This window comes from Micropterus salmoides, unplaced genomic scaffold, assembly GCF_014851395.1.
Source record: "Micropterus salmoides isolate LMB-PRFRI ecotype aquatic unplaced genomic scaffold, ASM1485139v1 Ms_hic_scaffold_9, whole genome shotgun sequence".
Taxonomy (NCBI): domain Eukaryota; kingdom Metazoa; phylum Chordata; class Actinopteri; order Centrarchiformes; family Centrarchidae; genus Micropterus; species Micropterus salmoides.
Window position 1 is genome coordinate 29,410,000 of NW_024044681.1, and position 23,187 is coordinate 29,433,186.

Here is a 23,187-nt window from a genome sequence, read left to right on the forward strand (position 1 = left end):
CATTACTATCCCAAGCAAACAACCTTGCCTTCAGAAACTGCGACTCCAACACTGAAGAAACGCTCAACAAACAAAGAAATACTGTATACTGAATGACAACTGGTCAAACTGTGGGCTGATATGTTGACTCTTTTGAATATACATGTCCTCACGTCGTCACTGTGGAATAAGTTCAAACGTATCACAAAAGCAAACACAAAGCAGGATATGACGTCAATGAACTCGGCATCTAAAGAGCATGTGAATCAATCAATAGGAGGAAATAAACAGTACAAGTATACTTTCATGAGCATCTGAATGATAAAATGTATAGAATATGTTTTTTCTTCACACAATCAGAATGAGTAATGCATACCTTTGACTCTTTTATCCCATAATGCCCTAGCTCTAGAACATGTTCTGACACTCTCTGAAATCACAGTATTTTTCAAGACAAAATCATATCTACAATAATCAGCACTTGTTTTTAACCATAATGAAAAAGACCCCCCTCCCCCACCCCATCCCCCCAAGGACATGTTTTTAAAAATAACATAAGAGAAAGGAACACAAGTTTGCGTTGACTCTGGGTGGGAATGCAGCGGTCAAACATCCCATCGCAACAGCCCCTCTAATGGAGACCATTAAGTTAGAGCTAATGTCTGATAAAGAGAAGGATATCACTTCAAAAAACCCAAGGAACAACACATAATCCAAACAAGGTTGCTGTACATAGTAGAACCGGAGATTTCCGTGCATGTTATCCATGAGTAATGGGGTGTAGGGGGTGTGTGTGTGTGTGTGTGTGGGAAGGGGGTTGGGTGAGGGCGGCGGGGGTGGGGGAGGTGTCAAGGATCTCACTCAGCTGATGCCTGAACAGACGAGCCACCACAGATTTTCATGAGCTGCAGTAGAGGATTTTTGATCACAATAAGTATCGATAAAAAGTCAATGGGACTCTGAGACATCTTTTCTCTCTCAAGAGCTTTCACTTTCTCTTTTTTCTTGTTTTTTTTTTAGCAAAAATATCATGCAGTCTTTAGTTCCAAAAACCCCTGGTGGGATCTCGTGTTTGTTTGTTTGCTTGTTTGTTTGTTTGTTTGTTTGTTTCCTTCAGGAGAAAAAAGAAACTCAAAGCCTTGAAATTCTTCTCTCACAATTATGCTTAAACATTCAAGTCATCCTATTAATACTTTGTACAGCAGAAAGGTCCTTCAGATTTCACGTGTATATATAAATATAATATATAGAAATATGCATATACATATGTTCAACTTGTATATGTGTATACATATTTTGGAACTGTATCAAAGCCAATTTAATGTGCTCTCAAAATATGGCCCATGATTCCTAGTGGGATGCACATCAATTCACATAGTACAACCAGTAGATTAGGTTGAAAAATCCAAAGGTGATAGGGAAAATGACCCGGGACCACTTGTCAATGGTGCTAACATCTGACAGGTTTGGGATTTTCAACTTGAGCTTGGAGGAGCGTCGCCGTAGCCGACAGTTGGCCCGGCTCCGCATGGCGCTCCGATCCAGTGAGTGGTGGCTGAAGCCATCTCGGGGCGCCATGGGCTTCCTGAATTGGACCCCGGAGCTGTCGAAGGACATGACTGAATTCCGAGAGTCACTGACGCTGCTTCCCACATCAGAAGGCATCACTTCGTTGTTCATCTCCAGCGTGGTGAGGAGGATGTTTCCGTAAGCATCCACCTGCGAGGAGAGGGGAAACACACTGAGAGTCAGTGAGGGCTGAAATGTTGAGCAGTAGCCCCAGATTCCCTCATTAATTAAACTAATATTAACCCCCCTCCCATATCCCAAGCTGTCAAGCTAAAACAAAATGTAGGGATGATATGGAACGTTATTTCTTGCATGCACCAGAAATAGTTAACAAAGAGTTTCTTTATACACAAATCTTTTAGTGATTTTTCACTTGCAAAAAAAACGTGTCACAAGTTATTTGAACAGCCTTAATAATCTGACTTTATTGTGAGGGCTGGCCTACAGCTGATATGAGTTCTAAATAAATGTACCCCAACTTTTCTTTGTTCCTCGAGATACAGATTTCTTCGCTGTGTAAATGACCTGAAGGTGTTGGTTTGAAACGGCACGGAAATGGAGTCCTTGCAATGTGAAAGAAAAATGAAGAGAACATTAAAACGGCTATAAAATTGGCAAATAAGCACATTTTCTCAAAATTACACAATGCATAAGACATAGAGTTAACCGGAACAACTTTGAATAAGCATAGCATTTAGTACTTCACACACAAAAAAACTGAGGGGAGGGGAGGGTGCGCTTCATTCAGTCTCACCATTTCAGCATGTGCAAGAGCGAATTTGTTAAATGGCCAATGCCTTCTCAGTCTGCAGTTTGATTTTGTTTGAAAATGGATGTTCAAAAACAAGGTAGCAGAGTGAGAATGAATGAAGCCTACAGCATAAACATAGACAACAACCTAAATTAGAAATGAGAATGTTAACGCCACTGTTGAGCTAGATGAATCGCTATCTCAATGAAAAGGGTCTGTGTTCGATAAAAAGCAGTCAGTGCTTGAGGGAGAAGCAATGGATGATGGTTGGTGAATACATATTGGGCTGTGGTGGCATCAGTATGCATCTGGAGGATCCCTTCAGGGAATACTGTATATGTGTCTTTGGATTAAATGACTATGGCTAGAAATCTTATGTGCAGAACACAGTTGTTGCACTTGAACTCTGACTGACACAGAGACGCAGAGTGAAAGAGAGGTAGAAGATGAAGATGCAAACCTGTTCCCTCAGGCGTTTCTCTTCGTATCTTGTGCGCTCGTTGTTGACTTTGTTCAGCCTCTCATTGATTTTCTTCTGTTGCGCAGGGCCCCGGCCAAAGAACACGTAATTTACAAAGGCATATTCGAGCAGGGCCAGGAACACAAACACAAAACAGCCCATGAGGTAGACGTCGATGGCTTTCACATACGGAATCTTTGGGAGAGTCTCCCTAAGGTGGGTGTTAATTGTTGTCATGGTAAGCACCGTTGTCACACCTGGGTACAACAGCACAAACAGAGAAATAAGGAGCTCACCATCAGAAACAGAAGTTATATTAACCTTTACATGTAGTTCAATAATGGAAGAATTGTTCAGATCATTTGCTTTAGTAAAAGTAACAATACTGCATTTAAAGTAAAGTCCTGCATTCAAAGGTTTGTAAAGTAGATTACTGTAGTGCAGTGAAAAGTACAATATTTACCTCTAAAATGTAGTGGAGTAAAAGTAGCAGAAACTGGAAACACTCAAGGAACGTATGAGTAACTCAAAATTGCAAACGAACAGTTCTTGAGTACATGGTTACATTTCACCACTGCTGCAGTTTGACAGAATAATGTAGGTGTATCGTGACACTCACTGTCAATAAAGTATTTAGCACCTTAGGTATTTGTATTTATTGTCTGATGATTAACTATTCAAGCACTCAAGTATGTATTTAAAGTCCCTAATTACTGTTACAAATTGTACAAATTCTGTCATGTTCTAACGTTTGTTAAAGGATTGGGATTTGGATAGGTTCAGTAAAATTACTGTTTCATGGTGTCAAAGGCCTGTCAATAGTCTTCATATGTGGTTCTTTCATCAGAAACATGAGTGAGTCTGAGAGCTTTTTTGTCATAGCATCTGGGACATTCATCTGACTGTAAATTTGTTAAGTGTCATTAACATCATAAAAATAGTGATAGTGTAACTGAGTTCTGTTTCCTTGTGACAGTCTGTTTACTACTTTGATGTAATTGGGACCAAGGTTATTATCGTTAACGAAAACTAAATGTGAAAAAACATTGTCAACATTGTTAATTGAAATAAAAATAAAAACGAGGTTTTACAAAGAAAACGATAACTAACTACAACTGTATTGTAGGTTTGCAAAACTAACTAAAATGAACTAAAATGAAAGAGTTAATGACTTCAGTTTTCATTTATTTATGTCATAGGGCCTAAATAAGCCTACATTTCCTGTGGATATGAAGCCTGGGGAACTGACGTTGCGGGGCAATCTTTTATACATACATGTGTACAAAAATAATATGAATTGATGCATGAGCTTCAGATAGCTTAAAAATTGTGTCCCTTTTCACAAATCTGCATTATTTTCAATAATTGTACTTGTATTTTAACGTTTTGTGAAAAAACTAAACAGGACTGAACTAAACTGAACTGAGCTTGGCATCATGCAGCGACAAAGACTAAAACTAACACTAAAACTAATAAAAACAAAAGTAAAACTAAGCATTTTCAAAAACTAAACTAAACTAGCAAACTCACATTAAAGACTAATTAAAACTAAACTGAAATTGAAAACAAAAAGTCAAAATTAAATAAAAATAAAAACTAATGAAAAATCCAAAACTGTAATAACCTTGATTGGGACACATTTATTGCATTATGAGTAAGCATGTCTCTCAGGCTTACTCATTGTATGTAATAAACACTACTCATCACTCCATATTTTCAACATCTACATCCGTATTTTTTTAGAGTTTACACAGTACTAGTTATTTTGTGCAAGCATCACATGGGAGCAACATAAACTGTTTACTAGGAAACTGGAATACTAACGTAATTTTCTTTCTCGACTGAATCAGTTAATAGTTCATTAATAATAATAAGCTGTGAAAAAGTGCCTGTAAATGTACACAGTGTACACATCCACACTGAACATGTGACAGCTACATGCTTTTGGTTCCTGCGATAATCACTGGATTTTAATGGAGACAGGTAGAAGTTTCATAATGCAGCAGTGGCTGTGTCTTACCCAGGGCCACCCGAGCTGCAGATGCATCATAATTGATCCAGAAGGAGACCCAGGAGAGGATGGTGATCAAGATGGAGGGCATATATGTCTGCAGGATGAAATATCCAATGTTCCTCTTAATCCTGAAACTCAGTGAAAGCCTTGGATATGAACCTGTAAGGAGAGAGGATGGAGTGATCGTTTGGAAAAGAGCAGGGTGGAGTGAAAACACATCAGTGAAAAAAAGGAGAGAAGGGGGTAAACGTTGGCACAACTTAAGAGTTCCAAACTCTGCACTTTGACAACGCGCGGGGTAGTCATTTCTCCATTTGTTCAGATGGAGCACTTAATTTCCCCAAAGCGATGGATTCCTTTCCAGGGACGAGTTCGATTCCAATTAAACATGGCAGAAAGTCGCAAACACGGCAGATTTTTCTGCAACCCCCTATCTCAGCAGGCAGCTCCAGCATCCCTCTGAGAATTGTCACAGAGAACTGCTCTGCTTTTCTTTCGCACTTTCTCTGTCCTCTAAACATTACCAAAAGGGCATTTTAGGGTTGCATAATTGCATGCCTTTACCCCAAAAGAGGAAGGCAAATGTACAGTATGGGGCTGCAAGGTGGTAAGCCATTCCATTGTACATTTTGTGGGAAAATATCAGTTGGTTGTGCCAAGGCATTAATTGGTCTTTTGACTGCACTTTAATTTAAACAACCACAACAATAAAATGCTGGATCTCTCTGCTTCAGCTATAGCTAGATATTTACGAGGTTGGAAACAATACAAATTGCCCTAAATGTAGTTAAATTCCATCCTATGCATTCTATCTACAGTTTTATTTTCCAATATGTCACCAAAGAAAAAAGGCTTCAGATAAGCGTGATGGTTTTAATCTAAAAGGCTATTTGCTATGGGAAACACACAATGATGAATTACCTCATCATCTCCAGGTTCCTCTAAATCTTTTAATGAATCAATACCTTAGCATACATACTTCATCAAGTCTGGGACAAACGCCTTAGATCACCCAAGTACATCCTAGATTAATGGTGGCAACAAGTGTTCACAGATTTCATTAAACTCAAACATGAAAATTACACAAAAATGTTACTTGTGTCTTCCTTCTTCCTTTTAGAATAGTGAGGTTTCTTATGGGGTAGCTATGGGCAACTGAAATAAGACTGCTGACACATTCACACAAAGATTCTTGGCAACGCTCCTGCAGAGTTGACAGGAAATATACATACGTGCAGTTCATAAAACGGATTTTTGTCATATTGCATTTTGCAAGTAGAGAATATTTCCATGAAATTAAATAGAGACAGGGAGTTTAGTATTTAGCAGCTCTGTTTCCTTTTTTCTTTTTTTTTTGTAAGTTTTTTTTACACATAATCTACCTGTAGGTGTTTCCAGTTAACAAGTCACAGCATTAAACATAACATTTGTACAATATTACCTTTAGTATTACCAACAGGGAATGTTTAGAACATAAGGAGGGTAAATTTCATTATATTGTGGTTATTACCAATTCTGACTTTCAAGAATTGTCGTGTGATGTTGCATGTATTACACTGATAGTAGCCTTTAATATTGTGTAAACATCAACCTATATTACCTCATTATTAACAGGTTATAACCCCATTAATGTCATTACAATTTTTAAATCCAACTGGTTTAACTGTCTTATTGTTGTTACCATATTGTTACCAAAATATTACTATAATATTACTACACAGTTTTGCCTCGTTGGCCAGCTTTAAATGTGTTCCCCCACTGATACCCTTTGCGTTTGGCCCCTTATTTCCCTGTGACAGAAATTTCAGTATAATATTACCCAGGTATACGGATTGTCAATACCAGGTAGTACCTGGTTATTACTTTGGTAATTACATTATATTACTTAATACCTCTTTAGTAACAAACCATTTACCCCACTATTACCATGTTATTACCAAGCTTTAACATAAAGTGCTAACAGATTTTCTATTACTAACAGATCACTCACTCTTGAACTCATCTAAAGTCTGTGTGTGGTCTCTATACAGTGTATCAGAGAGTAAAATATTGAACTGAAACTATACTGCATGCCACTCTCTAAAACATATGTCCATGGACTTTATTCCAGAATGCAGAATATGCATATCCTTTCCACTGTACTGTAGTTTATATCCAGATATTCTTAGAGAGTAATCATTATAGCTTTCAATTTGTCTCAGCCAGTGGTGGAAGAACCACAAGATCCTGCATAAAAGAATAGTTCGACATTTTGGGAATACATTCTTCTTTTTCTTGCCGAAGGTTAAATAAGAAGATCAATATCACCCTCGTGACAGTTAGTTTAGCTTACATGTAGCATAAAGACTGGAAACAGGGGGCAACAGCTAGCCTGGCTCTGTCCAAAGGTGATCACCAGCACATCTAAAGCTCAATAATGAACATGTTATATCTTGTTGCTGGTGGTTGTCTGGCAACCTCATGGGACAACGGGATCAACCAACCAAAGAACAAAACTGCAAATTGTTGGTTTTACACAGGTTTACAAGGTATAACGTGTTCATTATTGAGCTTTAGAGGTTCTGGTAGTTTTTTTTAAGTTTTTTATGCTAGGCTATAGGCTAACCATACAGACTGACAATGGTATCGATCTTCCCATCTAACTCTAAAACTAGGTAAGAAAGTGGATAAGTGATTTCCCAAAATGTCAAACCATTCATGAAATCTGTAGTTAAAATTTCAAACAAATAAAAGTACAAACATTTAGCAAAAAAACTCTGGTCGTGTAGAATGGCCTGTTCCGAAGTACTCTTCTACTGCTTCAGTACCTGCAGCATTTTTAACGTAAGAGCTGTTTAAGGTGGTGATCTGTCAAATCACTATACTGCTACAAACAATTATAGTAGTGATTCTATATACTTTGAGGTGGTTTAATCAAGACATGCCTCATAGTATCCAAGCGTATCTCATGTTTTGCATGTAAAAACAAAATCTGCAAACTAAGTAACTAACTACAGCAGTAAGTAAGTAGAGGTCTTTGCAAGAAGTTGCACAAAACAGAAATGCTTAGTAAAGCGCCAAAAACTAGTATTTCAGTATCAACAACTAAAAGGTTTATCTGAAGCTGTTCTAAATCTAATAAAAAGTTTTGTGAGTCAATACTTGGTACTTCAGTTGCACTTTGTTTTGCAAGCCAGTTCACATTTTACAAATATGTGGGAATAGCCATATATAGTCTGCTGCACCGAAAAGGAAATTGTCTTTCTGCACGACCCAAATATAATCATATTCCCCACAGTGACTGACGTATTTACTGATGCCCCCACTCACAGAACTCAGTCGTGACGCTGATGCAGAGGTGTTTATAGAGAAGAATCATTTTGTGTATGCAGTTGATACTTTTAGACTAATGAGCTTTTACTATTTTTTTTTTTTTTACAACAGCCTTACCTGTAGTAAACCTGACCTCCCTGGACACCAAGCGGATGTCTACAATGGAGAACTGAGGTAACTCTAACTTGTCAACGCCTGTCACAGCGTTGTCTCCTCCTTGCCAGAAGAATACGATGTCATCCGTAGTATATCCATCTGTGTCAAGGTCAGGGCAAATTCAGGGGAGAGGAGAGAAAGAGAGAGAAACAAAACGTGGAGTGTAAGTGTGTTCAAATACAAACAATTAAAGCTAACCATGTTTCTATTTAAAAGTCTGTTGCAAGAGTATGAATAATGAGTAGAGGTCGCTTTGACAACTTATCTCCTTCAGTGGAAAACATGCCTGCCTAAGACAGTCTGTCTCTCTGCCTGCAATCACATGCGCCACTGTCCAGCCTCTTATGGAGCTATATCACTGCATGCATTACTACCTGCATGAATATTTATTAACATGTGTCACTTAGTATGGGCGCTCCCACACATTCTCAACTGGCAGTTCAATTGAAAGTGACCACAGCTGTAGATTTATGTCAATAGGTCACTATGCATTCACCGCCGAGCAATTTCTCAGTCCGGGAAGTGTTACTACATTTCACATTCTACTACCCCACGTCCAGACCTGGATGGCATTAAACTCACGAAGGGACCAGAATTCATTACCAGTAAATCTCTCTCTAACCTTACAGGGTAAGGAAATGGGACAATGTCCATGAAACTGAAACAAGTGAATGCCTAATCAATGAAATTGATTGTTAATATGCATGACTCCCACTAGTGCAGAGCATTCCATAAGTATAAACAGCAGATATTCTTGCAACTTTTTAATTCATGGCATATCCATATTTCATTGCCCACTGATTCCCTCCAAGGGTAAACCAAATACAGTATAGCTGGTATATTGAGCAAGTGGGCTGATTGACGGAGTGGTCAATGAAAATGATCAAGCAAATACAATTTTCATATATAGCTGCAAGCAGCTAATCTAGGTTCTAACCCTTTTTCACTGAACAGAAGGAAGCAGCTTGATCAGCCAGATTGAAGCCACAGGCAGCAACAAGCGGCTTTCAGGCTTCACAAAGCCGAGCAAAGTCACTTAAGCTTGTTTAATTCTATTTAAAGGAGTGAGACTAATCAAACATTTGTTACATCATCAAAGTGTATGCATTCAATAATTGTGCACTCTGCCATTTGCTTATAGTATGTGAACGAAACTGAGATTGTACGTTCACAACATGAGTTTAAGCATGCTTGCTCAAAGTCATATTGAGTTATGACCAAATATGTGAAAGACCACACCCACCAATGCACCAATTAATATGGCACTTCAGATTTTGGTTAATACTTGCTTCCGGATCATGCACGCCAAAATTGGTGAAATTCTGTCTGTCTCTCAGTCCTGCAATGCCTTGGTGTTGACAGAGTCAAAATTCAAAAAGTTCAATTTATTTTACTGTTTTTCACATAACACAAATCGATCATGGTGGACTTTTATGGTCTAAGAGGCTTTTTTGTAGAACCCACTGAGCTGGAATTGTGAGAAATTTGAAGTCCGCCTGACTTACTGTTAAAGGGGCGTGGCCTTTCCAAACTGCATTTTTGGGCCTTAATTACAGTACCACCATCCAGCCGATTGGACTAATATTTCTGTGGTAGCACTTGCCCAGTTTTGGGCAATGTGTCCAGCTCATTCCAGCCCACAGTAATTTGACAAATAATAATAATAATAATATTAAACTGACAGAAGCTCTCAACAGGCCTCTACCACTTCACAGTTTGAACCCTAATTAACCCCCTAATTACACCACTAAAACATTTTTCTCCTAGATATAGATTCTAAATAGATCTACATTAAAGCATTTCAAGAAAGAAAATACTTTAAACAATGCCTATTAAATGATATTGTGGTATATCATGTAAAGTCAGCATTTTTTGTCTTATTTTCTCCTTTATGTGTACATACATACAGGTGAAACTCGAAAAAAATTAGCATATCGTGCAGAAGTTCATTTATTTCAGTAATTCAACTTAAAAGGTGAAACTAATATATTATATAGACTCATTACATGCAAAGTGAGATATTTCAAGCCTTTATTTGATATAATTTTGATGATTATGGTTTACAGCTTATGAAAACCCCAAATTCAAAATCTCAGAAAATTTGAATATTGTGAAAAGATTCAGTATTGTAGGCTCAAAGTGTCACACTCTAATCAGCTAATTAATCCAAAACACCTTCAAAGGGTTCCTGAGACTTTAATTGGTCTCTCAGTCTGGTTCAGTGGAATTCACAATCATGGGGAAGACTGATGACAGGACAGTTGTGCAGAAAACCATCATTGACACCCTCCACAAGGAGGGAAAGCCTCAAAAGGTAATTGCAAAAGAAGTTGGATGTTCTCAAAGTGCTGTATCAAGGCACATTAATAGAAAGTTAAGTGGAAGGGAAAAGTGTGGAAGAAAAAGGTGCACAAGCAGCAGGGATGACCGTAGCCTGGAGAGCATTGTCAGGGCAAGGCCATTCAAACGTGTGGGGGAGCTTCACAAGGAGTGGACTGAGGCTGGAGTTACTGCATCAAGAGCCACCACACACAGACGGGTCCTGGACATGGGCTTCAAATGTCGTATTCCTCTTGTCAAGCAACAAACCACATCAGAAGCGTTTTACCTGGGCTAAAGAAAAAAAGAGCTGGTCTGTTTCTCAGTGGTCCAAAGTCCTCTTTTCTGATGAGAACAAATTTTGCATCTCATTTGGAAACCAAGGTCCCAGAGTCTGGAGGAAGAATGGAGAGGCACACAATCCAAGATGCTTGAAGTCCAGTGTGAAGTTTCCACAGTCTGTGTTGGTTTGGGGAGCCATGTCATCTGCTGGTGTTGGTCCACTGTGCTTTATTAAGTCCAGAGTCACCGTCTACCAGGACATTTTATGCTTCCTTCAACAGACGTGCTTTATGGAGATGCTGACTTCATTTCCAGCAGGACTTGGCACCTGCTCACACTGCCAAAAGTACCAAAACCTGGTTCAATGACCGTGGGATTATTGTGCTTGATTGGCCAGCAAACTCACCTGACCTGAACCCCATAGAGAATCTATGGGGCACTGCCAAGAGAAAGATGAAAGACATGAGACCGAACAATGCAGAAGAGCTGAAGGCCGCTATTGAAGCATCCTGGTCTTCCATAACACCTCAGCAGTGCCACAGGCTGATAGCATCCATGCCACGCCGCATTGAGGCAGTAATTCATGCAAAAGGGGCCCAAACCAAGTACATATGCATGATTATATTTTCCAGAGGGCTGACATTTCTGTATTTAAAATCCTTTTTTTTTATTGATTTCATGTATATGAAGATTCTCAGTCATCCAGGTCATAGTTATCCAACGAGGGTTAAAATGAAGGGCAACTGGACTTGGTTGAAGCTACTGGAAGACGTTTCGTCCCTTATCCAAAGGACTTCTTCAGTTCTGACTGACTGGCAGGGAAACTCAGCTAACGCAACAACATTGTGATTCCATACGTGTCTGGAGTATCAGAGAAACTCAGGAGGATTTTTAACAAACATAACATCCCTGTGTTTTTTAAACCCAAGAACACACTAAGACAGATGCTGGTCCACCCCAAAGACCGCACACCCAAACACAAGAAAAGCAATCTAGTGTATGCGGTCCAATCCAGTGAGGAATGCACAGACCTGTATATTGGGGAGACTAAACAACCACTACACAAACGCATGGCTCAACACAGAAGGGCCAACTCCTCAGGTCAAGACTCTGCAGTCTACTTACATCTGAAGGACAGAGGACACTCGTTTGAGGACCACCAGGTGCACATTTTAGACAGAGAAGATGGATGGTTTGAAAGAGGTGTCAAGGAAGCCATCTACACCCGGGTCGAGAAGCCGTCATTGAACAGGGGAGGGGGTCTACGCCACCACTTATCCCCCACTTACAATGCTGTCCTTTCATCACTTCCCAGGAAACTCAACAAACGTAACCTATTGGCCTCAGGTGAAGATACCAACGATGGTCGTTCAGTCTTGGCCACAGGTAGTCTTAACGACTGTAACGACTGTCGTCACAGCAACAAGGAACACTAACAAACCACCGGTATCGATGACCCGGGATAACGACCCCACTGAGATTAAATAGCTGAGTTTCCCTGCCAGTCAGTCAGAACTGAAGAAGTCCTTTGGATAAGGGACGAAACGTCTTCCAGTATCTTCAACCAAGTCCAGTTGCCCTTCATTTTAACCCTCGTTGGATTGATTTCATGTAATATTCTAATTTTCTGAGATTTTGAATTTGGGGTTTTCATAAGCTGTAAGCCATAATCATTGAAATTATATCAAATAAAGGCTTGAAATATCTCACTTTGCATGTAATGAGTCTATATAATATATTAGTTTCACCTTTTAAGTTGAATTACTGAAATAAATGAACTTTTGCACGATATGCTAATTTTTCGAGTTTCACCTGTACAATATTCCTTTTAAGAATCATGCTGCCAGTTCACGAGCATGTTCTATATCTATTTTCATCTGATTATGATCTTAAAGGGTAATTCAACCAGTTTTACACATAAAGCCCAGTTTTTTTATTCATGGGGAGAACCAGTCAATCTGTGAAAATAGTTGGATTATGACTTCCGTGGCTCTGGGCGTAGCTTTTTAAATTCTGATAAAGTATCTTGACTTGAGCTTGGAAACTACAAATTAATGACATTACAAACTAGAGGTGTGTATTTTAAAACATTTGGGATTTACTAGGCTGGGAGAGTCTGGTGCTATTGGTTGCATTATGGGAAATGAAGGATCAAGTGTTTTTGGACCTTAACCCCTACTGGGGACTAAAAGTAAGGTGCTCTCATGTTACTACATTAAAGACTGCTTGGAAGGTAAATTCAGTTGCAAAGCCAAGGTTCTGACCTAATACTACTCTGTATATTGTATATTGTACATAGTGTGATCTTATGTGACATTATGATAGAGATTATATTTAAATATGTTCTTTCAATTAAAGCTCATTTAAAAGCACTGCATATGGAAAGTTGGAAAACCTACAGTATAAAAACCTGTATGTGGCTTTTATGCATACATGTTCATTATGACACTGTCGGTAATGTTCCTTCCAAAGACAGCAAACATGTACCATTGAAAAGAAAACAGAAATCTGAGTTTTGAAAGCCCGCTGATTTAGGAATTTCAATTATGTTCTTTGATGCAATCCACATTCTAACAGGACCTAGCAGTAAAAATTCACGATAAAATAAAGTCCTGAGTAGTTATCAAAGAAGAAGTGCAGAACAAAACGGAAACCGACGAACTAACCAGTAGTTCCTGAATAACTCTGAATTAAAGGAACAGTTAGAGATTACTATCTCATTGAACCAAATATCTGAATATCTATATGCTGACCACTTCCTCAATGAATCATTTCTGATGAATGGATTACTTCCTTGTTACTTAGATATTAGTTACTAGTGACATTTATTAAAATCATTGCGGTGGGGGTGTGAGCTACTATTAAACTCCATTTATTCAGACATTGCATGACAATAATGTAATTTAGAGGTTAAGAGACATATTGAGGTTTAAGTAAGGTCCCCAGTATTAATGTTATCATTATGCCTTCACCATTCACACATCCAGTGGTGGCCCTGTCCATCTGTCACACTGAGGGAATAGTAATCAATGCACATCAGCAAGCACTATGATTTCTTCTCTATTTCTCAAGTCAGTAATCAACTGCAGAGGTAAAACGGACAAATGGCACACATTGGCAAAGATGCCAAATATTTCACTGCTGACTTTTCCAATTATCTCATACAAATGTATTTACTAAAAACTTAATAATGTGTAGTTTTTAGAGGTTTAGAGACATGCAATGATTTTAAGACGGTGATTACGCAGCCAGCCTTCTGGTAGTCCTGCTTATTTCTTTTCAAGGCTGCTCTGAGTTCACAACAAAGGTCTTTGTTGTGAGAGAGACAAAAAAAATACCGCGCATGTTCTGTATTACTCACAGCTTTCAATTTCCAGGGTGCAGTTCTGTTCGTCAAGAGGATACCTCCTTAAGTCCATCATGCAAGCAGCAGTGGTGGTTATTCTAAGAAGAAAAAAAAAAAGACAACAACAGAGCAGAGACTTAGTTGATATCATAAAGACATGGAGAGACAAAAACACATTTTCACACTCATTTTATGCAATTGTTTCCCCACAAATGAAGGAAAAGGTGGCAGATGAGCTTTGATGAAGCACCAGTATGTCCACCACTTACTTAAGTCGCACTGCCACAGCTATTAATTTGTCCTTATTTGTTCAAGACATTAAAGTGCTGCAGCAATTCAATAATCCATGGCAAGCTTTTAAGCATATATCATTGTGACATTTTTCCAATAATGCATGTATCTTATTGGTTTTGAATGTATACAACTGTGTAGCACCATTCATGTTGGAGACTTAACTTGTGTCATGTTTTGGGGGAATTTTACTATGTTTTCTACTTATCCACAGACTGTATATATATATATATATATATTTTTTATGTTTCTGGGAAGGCCTATTTCCTTTTACGTGGATCACATTTTGTCAATGTACATTATTATTGCTAGTTCTGAGATATGCATTTCTGCCAGGTAGCTATAGAAGAGATGTATGAATAGCATTTTATTAAAGGCAATACATTCAGTAGCGCAGGAAAACAGCTTTGGCTACAAATTACACATGTAGAGGTCTTTGGCATTTAAGATATTTACCAGTGCAGCACATTTGAGTAATTAAATTTCTGCTGTTCATACCAGCTGCTATGTGTTCATCATACCAGCTTTCATTCGCTTACTGCCCTCCTGTGTAAATGAGATTAAAAAATATACATTTTCAGCTCATCATCTGTGTGTCAGAAGCCACCAGCACATTCACAGGGGAAGTTTAATGTGCACAGCATGTCTCTGTGTGTATGTTAGATGAGCATGATGAGAGGGATATGAAGTTTTGCCCTTTAAAAAGCATGTTTTTAAAATTTTGGAGATATTATTAACCATGTTTAAGTCAACGCTACCAATGCTGCTACAGTCTGATTCAGTAAGCAAATGTACACAACCATCTACAGTGCTTAGAATTAGAAATACAGTAGATAATAAGCTGTTTGCTTCGGGAATATATTGCATGAACACAGAGTTTGTAAATTGGTCATGGAGGGGTGAACAGAGTGCTGTCGGCTGGTAATTGGAAAACAAAATATGTTCTGCTAAAGCTGATTGGACCAGATTAACACATGTGGGGCCTCTGGGTCCATGATAGCAGAAGGCACCAGAAGGGTAAAGAAAATAATACATAAACAGAACGTGTGACAGGTATATATTTATTATTCACAATGACACTGAGCTGCATTCTGCTGCACAAGCATTCAGCTGCTCAAGCTGCATTCGTTTCTGCTCTACTGTTCTGCACCCCCTGCTGCCTAACAGTGCTCCACAGTGTACAGCAGGGCTACCACTGATACACACTGTGAGGAGATAACATCATGCCTAATTACATTAATAGCAAAGGCCCTTTTCCATGTTTCTCTTCGCTTAGGACAATTAAATGGGTACGTCTTGGAATGAACAACTTAGGTGACATAATGGATGGGGCAGGATTGAGGCGTTTGAGATTTGAAAGAAACACAATGCTCCAGCTCATTCTTTCTTTCTCCATCTTCAGCTCTGTTCTTCCATGTTCACTGCTGGAATTCCCTGTGACACTCGACTATGCATCCTTTTAAACAAAACGTTTGTTTAATAAACTACAAGCAATACCAAAGAGACATTATATGAATAATTCGCAGAGGAGTTTGGCCGTACAGACGTGGAATAAAGATCTTGCTCATTTATCTAAATTAATAAATTGGCAAAAAAACTGAGAAATATCACACTATCTTCACTCAGATAGATTCATCAACCGTTCCATTTCAGATTTGTTTGACTTTACTTAACCCACAAGTAAAGATCCTTAATGAAGATGGAAGTGTCTCCTAATTTTTTAATCTTTGTCAATTAAAATCTGTTGAATCAGACTTTCCAGCATGTGATGTGGGATTGCTGCCCTGTTCTGTACTTTTGGGAGCAGGTTCGTCAAATGACACCCAAAGTGATTGGATGGTTATTCATGTTAATAAATGCCGACTCTAACTTGAACTTCAACATGTCTCAGAGAAAATTGTGGCTAGCTGGATCCACTGCAGCAAAAAGGCTCTTATCAGCTAGATGGAAACCTCCAAAATAACGGCAATCACTGGTGCGGTGCATGTAGATCTACTGATTGTCTTGGATACATGACACATTTAAAAAAAATATTCTGATAATAAAGTGAAATCAAATAATGGAGGCATCTGTGACTAGGAACAATGTGCTCAAATAAAAGGTCATAGGGACCTGGAAGGGAACACAAAATCTTTACTTTCATTAACACTAAAGATTTGTTAGCATTTTACATTGTTTGTATGGGTGGGGGAAGTGGGGGGGGGGGTTGTTTACACAATATAATACAGATGAGATTTACGAGATAAGATTTAAGTAAAGGATTCATATTAAACTGTTGCTGAATCCTGATTGGTGCATGGAAATATGTGACATCAACATTTTCCAACTAAATCCCTGCCCACTTCAAACCAATAAGGAGCACAGGGGAAAACAGATCTCTCTACTGTGAAATAACCTAAACTGTGAAAACTCGGTATCTGCCAACACATTATAATCTTTTATTAATCTACCAAAAGTGAAGTAGTGGAGAAACAAACAAAAGGAAAAAAATGTGTGCCAAAGTTCCATCTTACTGTATGCATTGAAAAATGTAACAAGCTAAAATATGCAGAGACCCTACAATGTGCTGCCAGAAACCTCAAGCTGTAGCAAGGTCCTGTGTCCTCTGTGATCATAAACAGGAAGACATTTCCTGTCAAGACACAGTTACTGTTCATAAAAGACAATACCCCTGGTAGCGCAGTGAAGCAGTAAAACCCTGGAAGCAGCAGCTTGGAGTATTGGACAGAAATGAATTCTTTACCCCTTGGCAGAGAGAGAGAGAGAGAGAGAGAGAGAGAGAAACCCCCACTACGAATAAAGTTGACTTTATATGTGACAGTTAACAAGTGAGGAGAGAATCATCATTGAGTAGGCACAAGTTGGGACGGCTTTCAGCAAGGGCCTGGGATTTGGAAATGTCAGCAGATGTAGGTCAGCAACTTAAAGTCCCACCAGAGATGGTCAGCAGCAGCCTCAGACCTGAGCAGGCACTGCAGTCCGACACTCAGCTGTCTGTTTACTTTGTAGATTTCAAGAATTTTTCTGTGTTATATTTCATTCTTTTTTTTTTTTATTAAAAAACAGAGAAGGCAGAGAGAGAGAGAGAGGGGGTATGACATGCAGCAAAGGGCACGGGTCAGATTAAAACCTGGGTTGCTGTGGTAAGGACTGCTGTGAGCTACCGGAGATACTGGGATTGTAGATTTATCAGTTTGTTTGTATTTTTTTCCTGCCATCTCATCACTAAAAGATGTGAGAAAGGCCAAAATCACTGCAAATTGTTGCAAATGCATTGCAAAATAAAAATGAAGACCTTACTAGTAGGCCTAGTGCCTGAGGAAGTAGAAACTTTTATTTACAGTTAAAAGGTGCATTCCAGTCTTGGCTCTTTTTACACCATGTACCGCGCCAGAATTAAACAACTAAATCTAGGGATCCAGCAATCTGGAGGTGGATCCCAGAGGCTCAGCGCTACAGACACGGAGGCTCTCAGATATGTGAGCAATAGTTTCGACACCTACACAGTCTACTCCTGTATCCTTCTCCGTGAGGTAGTTTGCTTACTGAAGAAGATCATAGTACTACACCATGGTTTAATAAACAGAGGAACAGAGTGAGCAGGAATGGGAAGAGAGAAGACACCATCTGGCGAAAGCTTAGCTCAACAAAGCCCTCAGTGCTCTCAGGACCCATCGCACTACCAAAATGGATTGATAGTTCGCTAACAATGATTCAACCTCTCAACTCACTGGCAAGTTAGAAAAAGCTGCTCTATCATGCACACGGGGCTGGACACTTTCTACTGGCCACGACCTCTTTCATTGATCTTTCAAACTACTTTGTTCGCAACACCCAAACACTCTCCTGCACCTCTCAACAGTCTTCAGACCCAGCCCCCTCCCTCTTCTCCACATAAAATCTAGCCACAGTATATCTCAAGTACACAGAAATGTCAATTTAAGCTAGGTTTTCAATAACAATATTAATTCTAGGGAGGTGGGTGGGGGCAGTTTTCCAGTTTTGATTTGAATTTTGGATCTGCAGTACACATGCACCATCACTCCTCCATCTTTTGATTCTCACAATCCATGGCCACTCCCAGGGAAAGGATTTATGGGCAGGCACATGCACACTTGTGGACAATGTCATTGGCAGAGGCACTCAGATCGTTTAGTTAAGTAAAAGTACAAGTAAACCTCATGTAAAAATGCTCAATTACAAGCAAAAGTCCTACAATCAAAATACTACTGAAGTATTATAAGCAAAATGTACTTCAAGCATCAAAAGTAAAAGAACTTGCTCTGCAGCATAATGGTCCCTGTAAGTGACATATTATAGTGACATATTATTCCATGACATTATTAGATTGTTAATACTGATGCATCAATTGAAAAGCATGCAGAATAGCTGGTCGAGGTGGAGCTAATTTGACTGTATATACAGTTTGTTTGTTAAGTCCAGTGGACCCTCCAAAGGGTCCCTGAATAAATCTGTGGGATTGTGTTGATTAATGAGGGTTGGATAGAAGAAAAATACAAAGTTCTACACAAATTTGTATTCACTTGTTGAATTTTTTGAAATACGGATCATTAAAATAAAAAACACTTTGGGCCTCAAACTCTTATTTAAATGAAACCATCTGAGAAGTTTAAAGGGGAAATCATCCTTTAGTGAAACTGTTTATAACACATAAAGGGTTGGGAACACTGGTTTCAATCTTTAACATGCATTCTGTTTTGTAAGATCATAAAAAATGAAGCTCTTAATCTGAAAAGTAACTCGTAACTATAACTGTCAGATAAATGTACTGGTGTATAATGTACGACATTTCCCTGTGAAATGTAGTGGAATTTAAGTATAAAGTATAAAATAGAAATACTGAAGAAAAGTATCTCTAAATTGTACTCAAGTACAGTGGAAGGATGCTGGAACTTCTAATAATGGAATAACTGTAAACTTGGCGTATCATGTCAGCGTAAGATCTGATTTAGGTTCTGAGAATTTTAATTTCTGACAGAAACACTAATTTATTTGTAATTTTTTCACTTTAAATCACTATGTGTGGACACTTTTATGCTATTATAGCATCTTTTAAATAATCCTGATTGCGTACATGCAGGTTACTGTTGTTAGAAAAATAAGACTAATTTGGTGCATTAATGGTTGAGCCACAGCACAGAGACAGCAGGTACAGAGAATGCACCATTCAATGCTCAACATGAGATCAGTGGGTAAAAAAATGAGGACACAGTTGTGAAGTACAGAGAATGTCAGGTTGTACTTAAAATGACAACAAAAATAGAAGTGGTCAATCAACGCAAATCAGCACAGCTCAGATTAAAATCACTGTAAACGCTAGGCATCAAGGTAACTAAAGGCTAAAAAAAAGGACAAACACCAGTATCAGCACATTTCACAGTGAGTGGATAGGTGAAAGCGCAGCACAAGGTGTAGTAGAGTGTGTAATGTGATTGTCCACAGTTTGCATTTTACTGTGCTCAAGTGTAGCACAGGGGATGGATTCAAACATGCGGCCTTTAAAAGAAAATGCATTTAAGACAACAAAAACCTCAAGCGGTCAAATTTGAGAGGCTGGGAAAAAAATGTCCAGACAACCTTTGGGCAAAGTCAAACATTTTAACAAAGCAATTTAATTGCCTGCTTACAGGAGGCTTGTAGAGGTCCTGAAATCACCATGGCATGTAGATTATGCACTGCTTCTAATTACTGTACACTGATGAAAAAAGGGTCTGGAGGACAGATCCAAGGGCTCGATGCCATGTGCTTTTTACCATTACTGCAGTGGGTGACAGTGAACCCCTGTTCTTATGTTTGAAGATGAGATGTTGGCGCAATGGTTGATGCTTGTGTCCCTAGCAACACTCGTTCAGTTTCATGTAGGCACAAAGCCAGCAGAGGTGCGAATGCAGGTGTAATGCCATTTTCTTTTGGCACAAGTCCATTTTACTGTGCTTGTGCCTGCTTGGTACTTTTTTGTGGCTCCAAAGGAACCTGGATCTGCTGAGGTACGTACGCTGAGTGGAGCAGCTGGCAATGTTTGTTTTGTTTGAATGTCAGATCAGGTGGCGCAGTGTAATTTTGGTACCACGCTGGCGTGAAATTGCTCCTCTTTCTACCTGCTTTATCTGGTGGAGGATGTGACGTTTTTCTTCGAGTACACATTGATTAATGCCAAATTAGCACTTGAAGAAATGGGTTATTCTTACCAATACGAATATTTTAATTATTATTTTAATTATAAATCATTATTTACTAATGTCAGAGGTGCTTGTAGGATATATGAGGTCCTTCTCTTTCAGTTCAGCCAATCCCTATAGCATTTAAACAGCAGAAGGGGGAAAACACTGGTGATTTGATTGGCCTTTATTGAAGCACGCCCCAACAGTACATATTATATTCATATATTCGCATAATCACCTAGCTCCAGACCCTTCTCAGTGTGGCACCACGCTGCTCCAAGATTGTGCTCGTACATTGCCAGGCTTATTGTCACAGAGGGTAAAGAACAACCCTTAAAGATTCATCTAGTAGGCGGACATTTACAGCGTGGTCTTTAGCAGCAGTGAGACTGCATATCTACTATGTTGATACCTTGTGAAGTCATAAAAGGAAAGAAACACTTTTGCCATCTTCTTTTGTGTCAGCACCAATTCAGTAATCCAGAATTTCTGAATAGTGATTATTGCATTAATAATTCATTACTTCATATGATCTACGCCTTGTCACTGCCATTTTCTTTTATTCATGGAACAAAACACGTTCCCAGCTTCTTTGCCTCCGTCAAACTACTTTATTTTATTGACGTGTGTTAAGAAAAGCAGCAATCCATTCTGAGTTTGAACAAACCTCAAGACATTTTCCTACTTTTAGCCGTCCCCAAGAGATTTTTGATGGGTCCCTCTGTGCACATTTACTGTTGACTGAATTGTCTAGTTTGTCAGTGATCTGGGACATTTAGGTGGTGAGCATTTTGAACCTTTTTTAAGCCTATTTTGGGTGGATGAATTTTGGATTTCAAAAAATATTGTTATTGTTTGTCCTGAGTGACACTTAAAACTTTGTAGACTATTAACTTGATAAATGAAGTTTTAAAGTGTGTTTATTGTTTCCAAAAATAAATCTGTCATAGCTCACCCTGCCCTGTTTTTCCTCGAACCACATGTGACAGCAGGTTATCAAAATTTCCGCTTGCTTTATTACTGCCACATGACAGATGCAAATGATAAAGACAGCAGTTATCAAATTAAAAGTTATTGTGAGTATGTCTCGGTTTTCAGCAGTCTACTGTTGACAAAAATCACTCTTCAGTCACATCTGTCAATTAAGTCCTCCTGTTTTTTCTGGTCTAAGTGTTTGCTCAATCTCTAGATTTCTAAATACTGATGACAACATCCTTCCATTTTCTGTACGTACTAATCATGTTTAGGGTCACTAGATCTCTAACCAGCACCACAAGTTCAGGTTCACCCAGTAGCCCAGAAGTCCACTGCTCTTACCTCAGTCCGTATAAGACAGTGCCGTCAGGGTGGAGTCGGATCATTCGGTTTTTTACTGTCACACCATGAAGAAAGGACTTCTTGTCATTAAGGAAGTAGGTGTCAGGGAGCCAAAGCTGGTCTGCTACACGGTTGTCCAGAGTCAGGTTTAAGTTCAGCTCACCATAGGCCAAACGCTTATCTCGCCAGCTCTGCTGGAAATACATTGTGATGGTATAGTCCTGGAGAGAAGGAAAAACTTTGATGAAGTCATAGACAAAAAACACAATTTACATGTACATTAGTTCCGAGCTTTACAGTGTTTATCTGTTGTTTCTTGCCAGTCCTCGATGAAACTAGACCCTAATTCAAAGTGTTCTGTAATAAAGTATCACTACATGTATCAGCCATACTAGTGATAAATATAGTTATTTTAAATACAGATTTGGGGGAAGGAGCCATCCAAATTGGTTTATCAAAAACTCAGACAGCAAACATTTCTTGACACTTCTCGAAACAGCAAGCGGTTACAAACATTTACACTTTGTTTGCTTTAGTTTAATCTGTAAGAGCATTTGTTTATACCTCACCCCTCATCAAATTTAGAATTCACACACCATCTGTTGCCATTGAGCATTTAATATACATTTTGATCATTAATCAAGAGGTCCTATATTCCCACTCTGAACTCCTGATTCAAAGAGTGAAGATATCTCAAGCAAATCAAGAACACATTTAAAACAGGTCTGACGTTTATTTGAACAAGTCATTTGATCACTTCTGAAGCAAAAGCGAGAGAACTACAAGAAAGAAAAAAAGAAAGAAAGAAAGACAGCGAGACACAAAACACAAACACCAAATAGAAAAGCTGCCTCAACATGTGGGAGGAGTGAGCAGCACTGTGAGTGACTATGTCACGCTGAGTGCAATAAAGAGAGTGCTAAGAGACAGCATGACGTCATCACTCAGACACCGGCCATATTGGCTTCTTCACTACTCAGCCTGCATTCCTGACTGCTCTCATGTCTGTGGGGCAAAAGAATATGTGCTGTCTTGCAGAGTAGTGTGATGACTACTCTGAACAAATTATCGGTTGTTCAAGACAAAACAATTTTTTTTTTTAGATTTATCGGGGAAACCAAGGTTTCAGTGGAATGATGTGCAAAAACCACCAAGGATAATCTGTAGTGGTAACCCCTGTTTGCCTTGGTCATTCAGTCCAACAATTAC

At 38.9% G+C, this 23,187-nt stretch overlaps 1 protein-coding gene across 2 annotated transcripts in view; it reads right to left on the bottom strand.

Moving 5' to 3' along the window:
* Nucleotides 1-208: 208 nt before the first annotated feature.
* The window catches only part of gabrb4 (gamma-aminobutyric acid type A receptor subunit beta4), a 56,412-nt gene continuing 33,433 nt past the window's right edge, over nt 209-23,187 (bottom strand). Inside the window, exons 4-10 of one of the 2 annotated variants that reach the window (XM_038709621.1) lie at nt 21,979-22,199; nt 14,204-14,286; nt 8,203-8,340; nt 4,780-4,932; nt 2,760-3,016; nt 2,022-2,111; nt 209-1,698 (exon numbers count right to left, since the gene is read on the bottom strand). In XM_038709621.1, coding sequence (XP_038565549.1) covers nt 1,345-1,698; nt 2,022-2,111; nt 2,760-3,016; nt 4,780-4,932; nt 8,203-8,340; nt 14,204-14,286; nt 21,979-22,199 — 1,296 coding nt within the window. In that variant the 3' untranslated portion in view covers nt 209-1,344. The remainder of the gene's footprint in view (nt 1,699-2,021; nt 2,112-2,759; nt 3,017-4,779; nt 4,933-8,202; nt 8,341-14,203; nt 14,287-21,978; nt 22,200-23,187) is intronic. The other variant, XM_038709622.1, reaches the window with a different exon arrangement.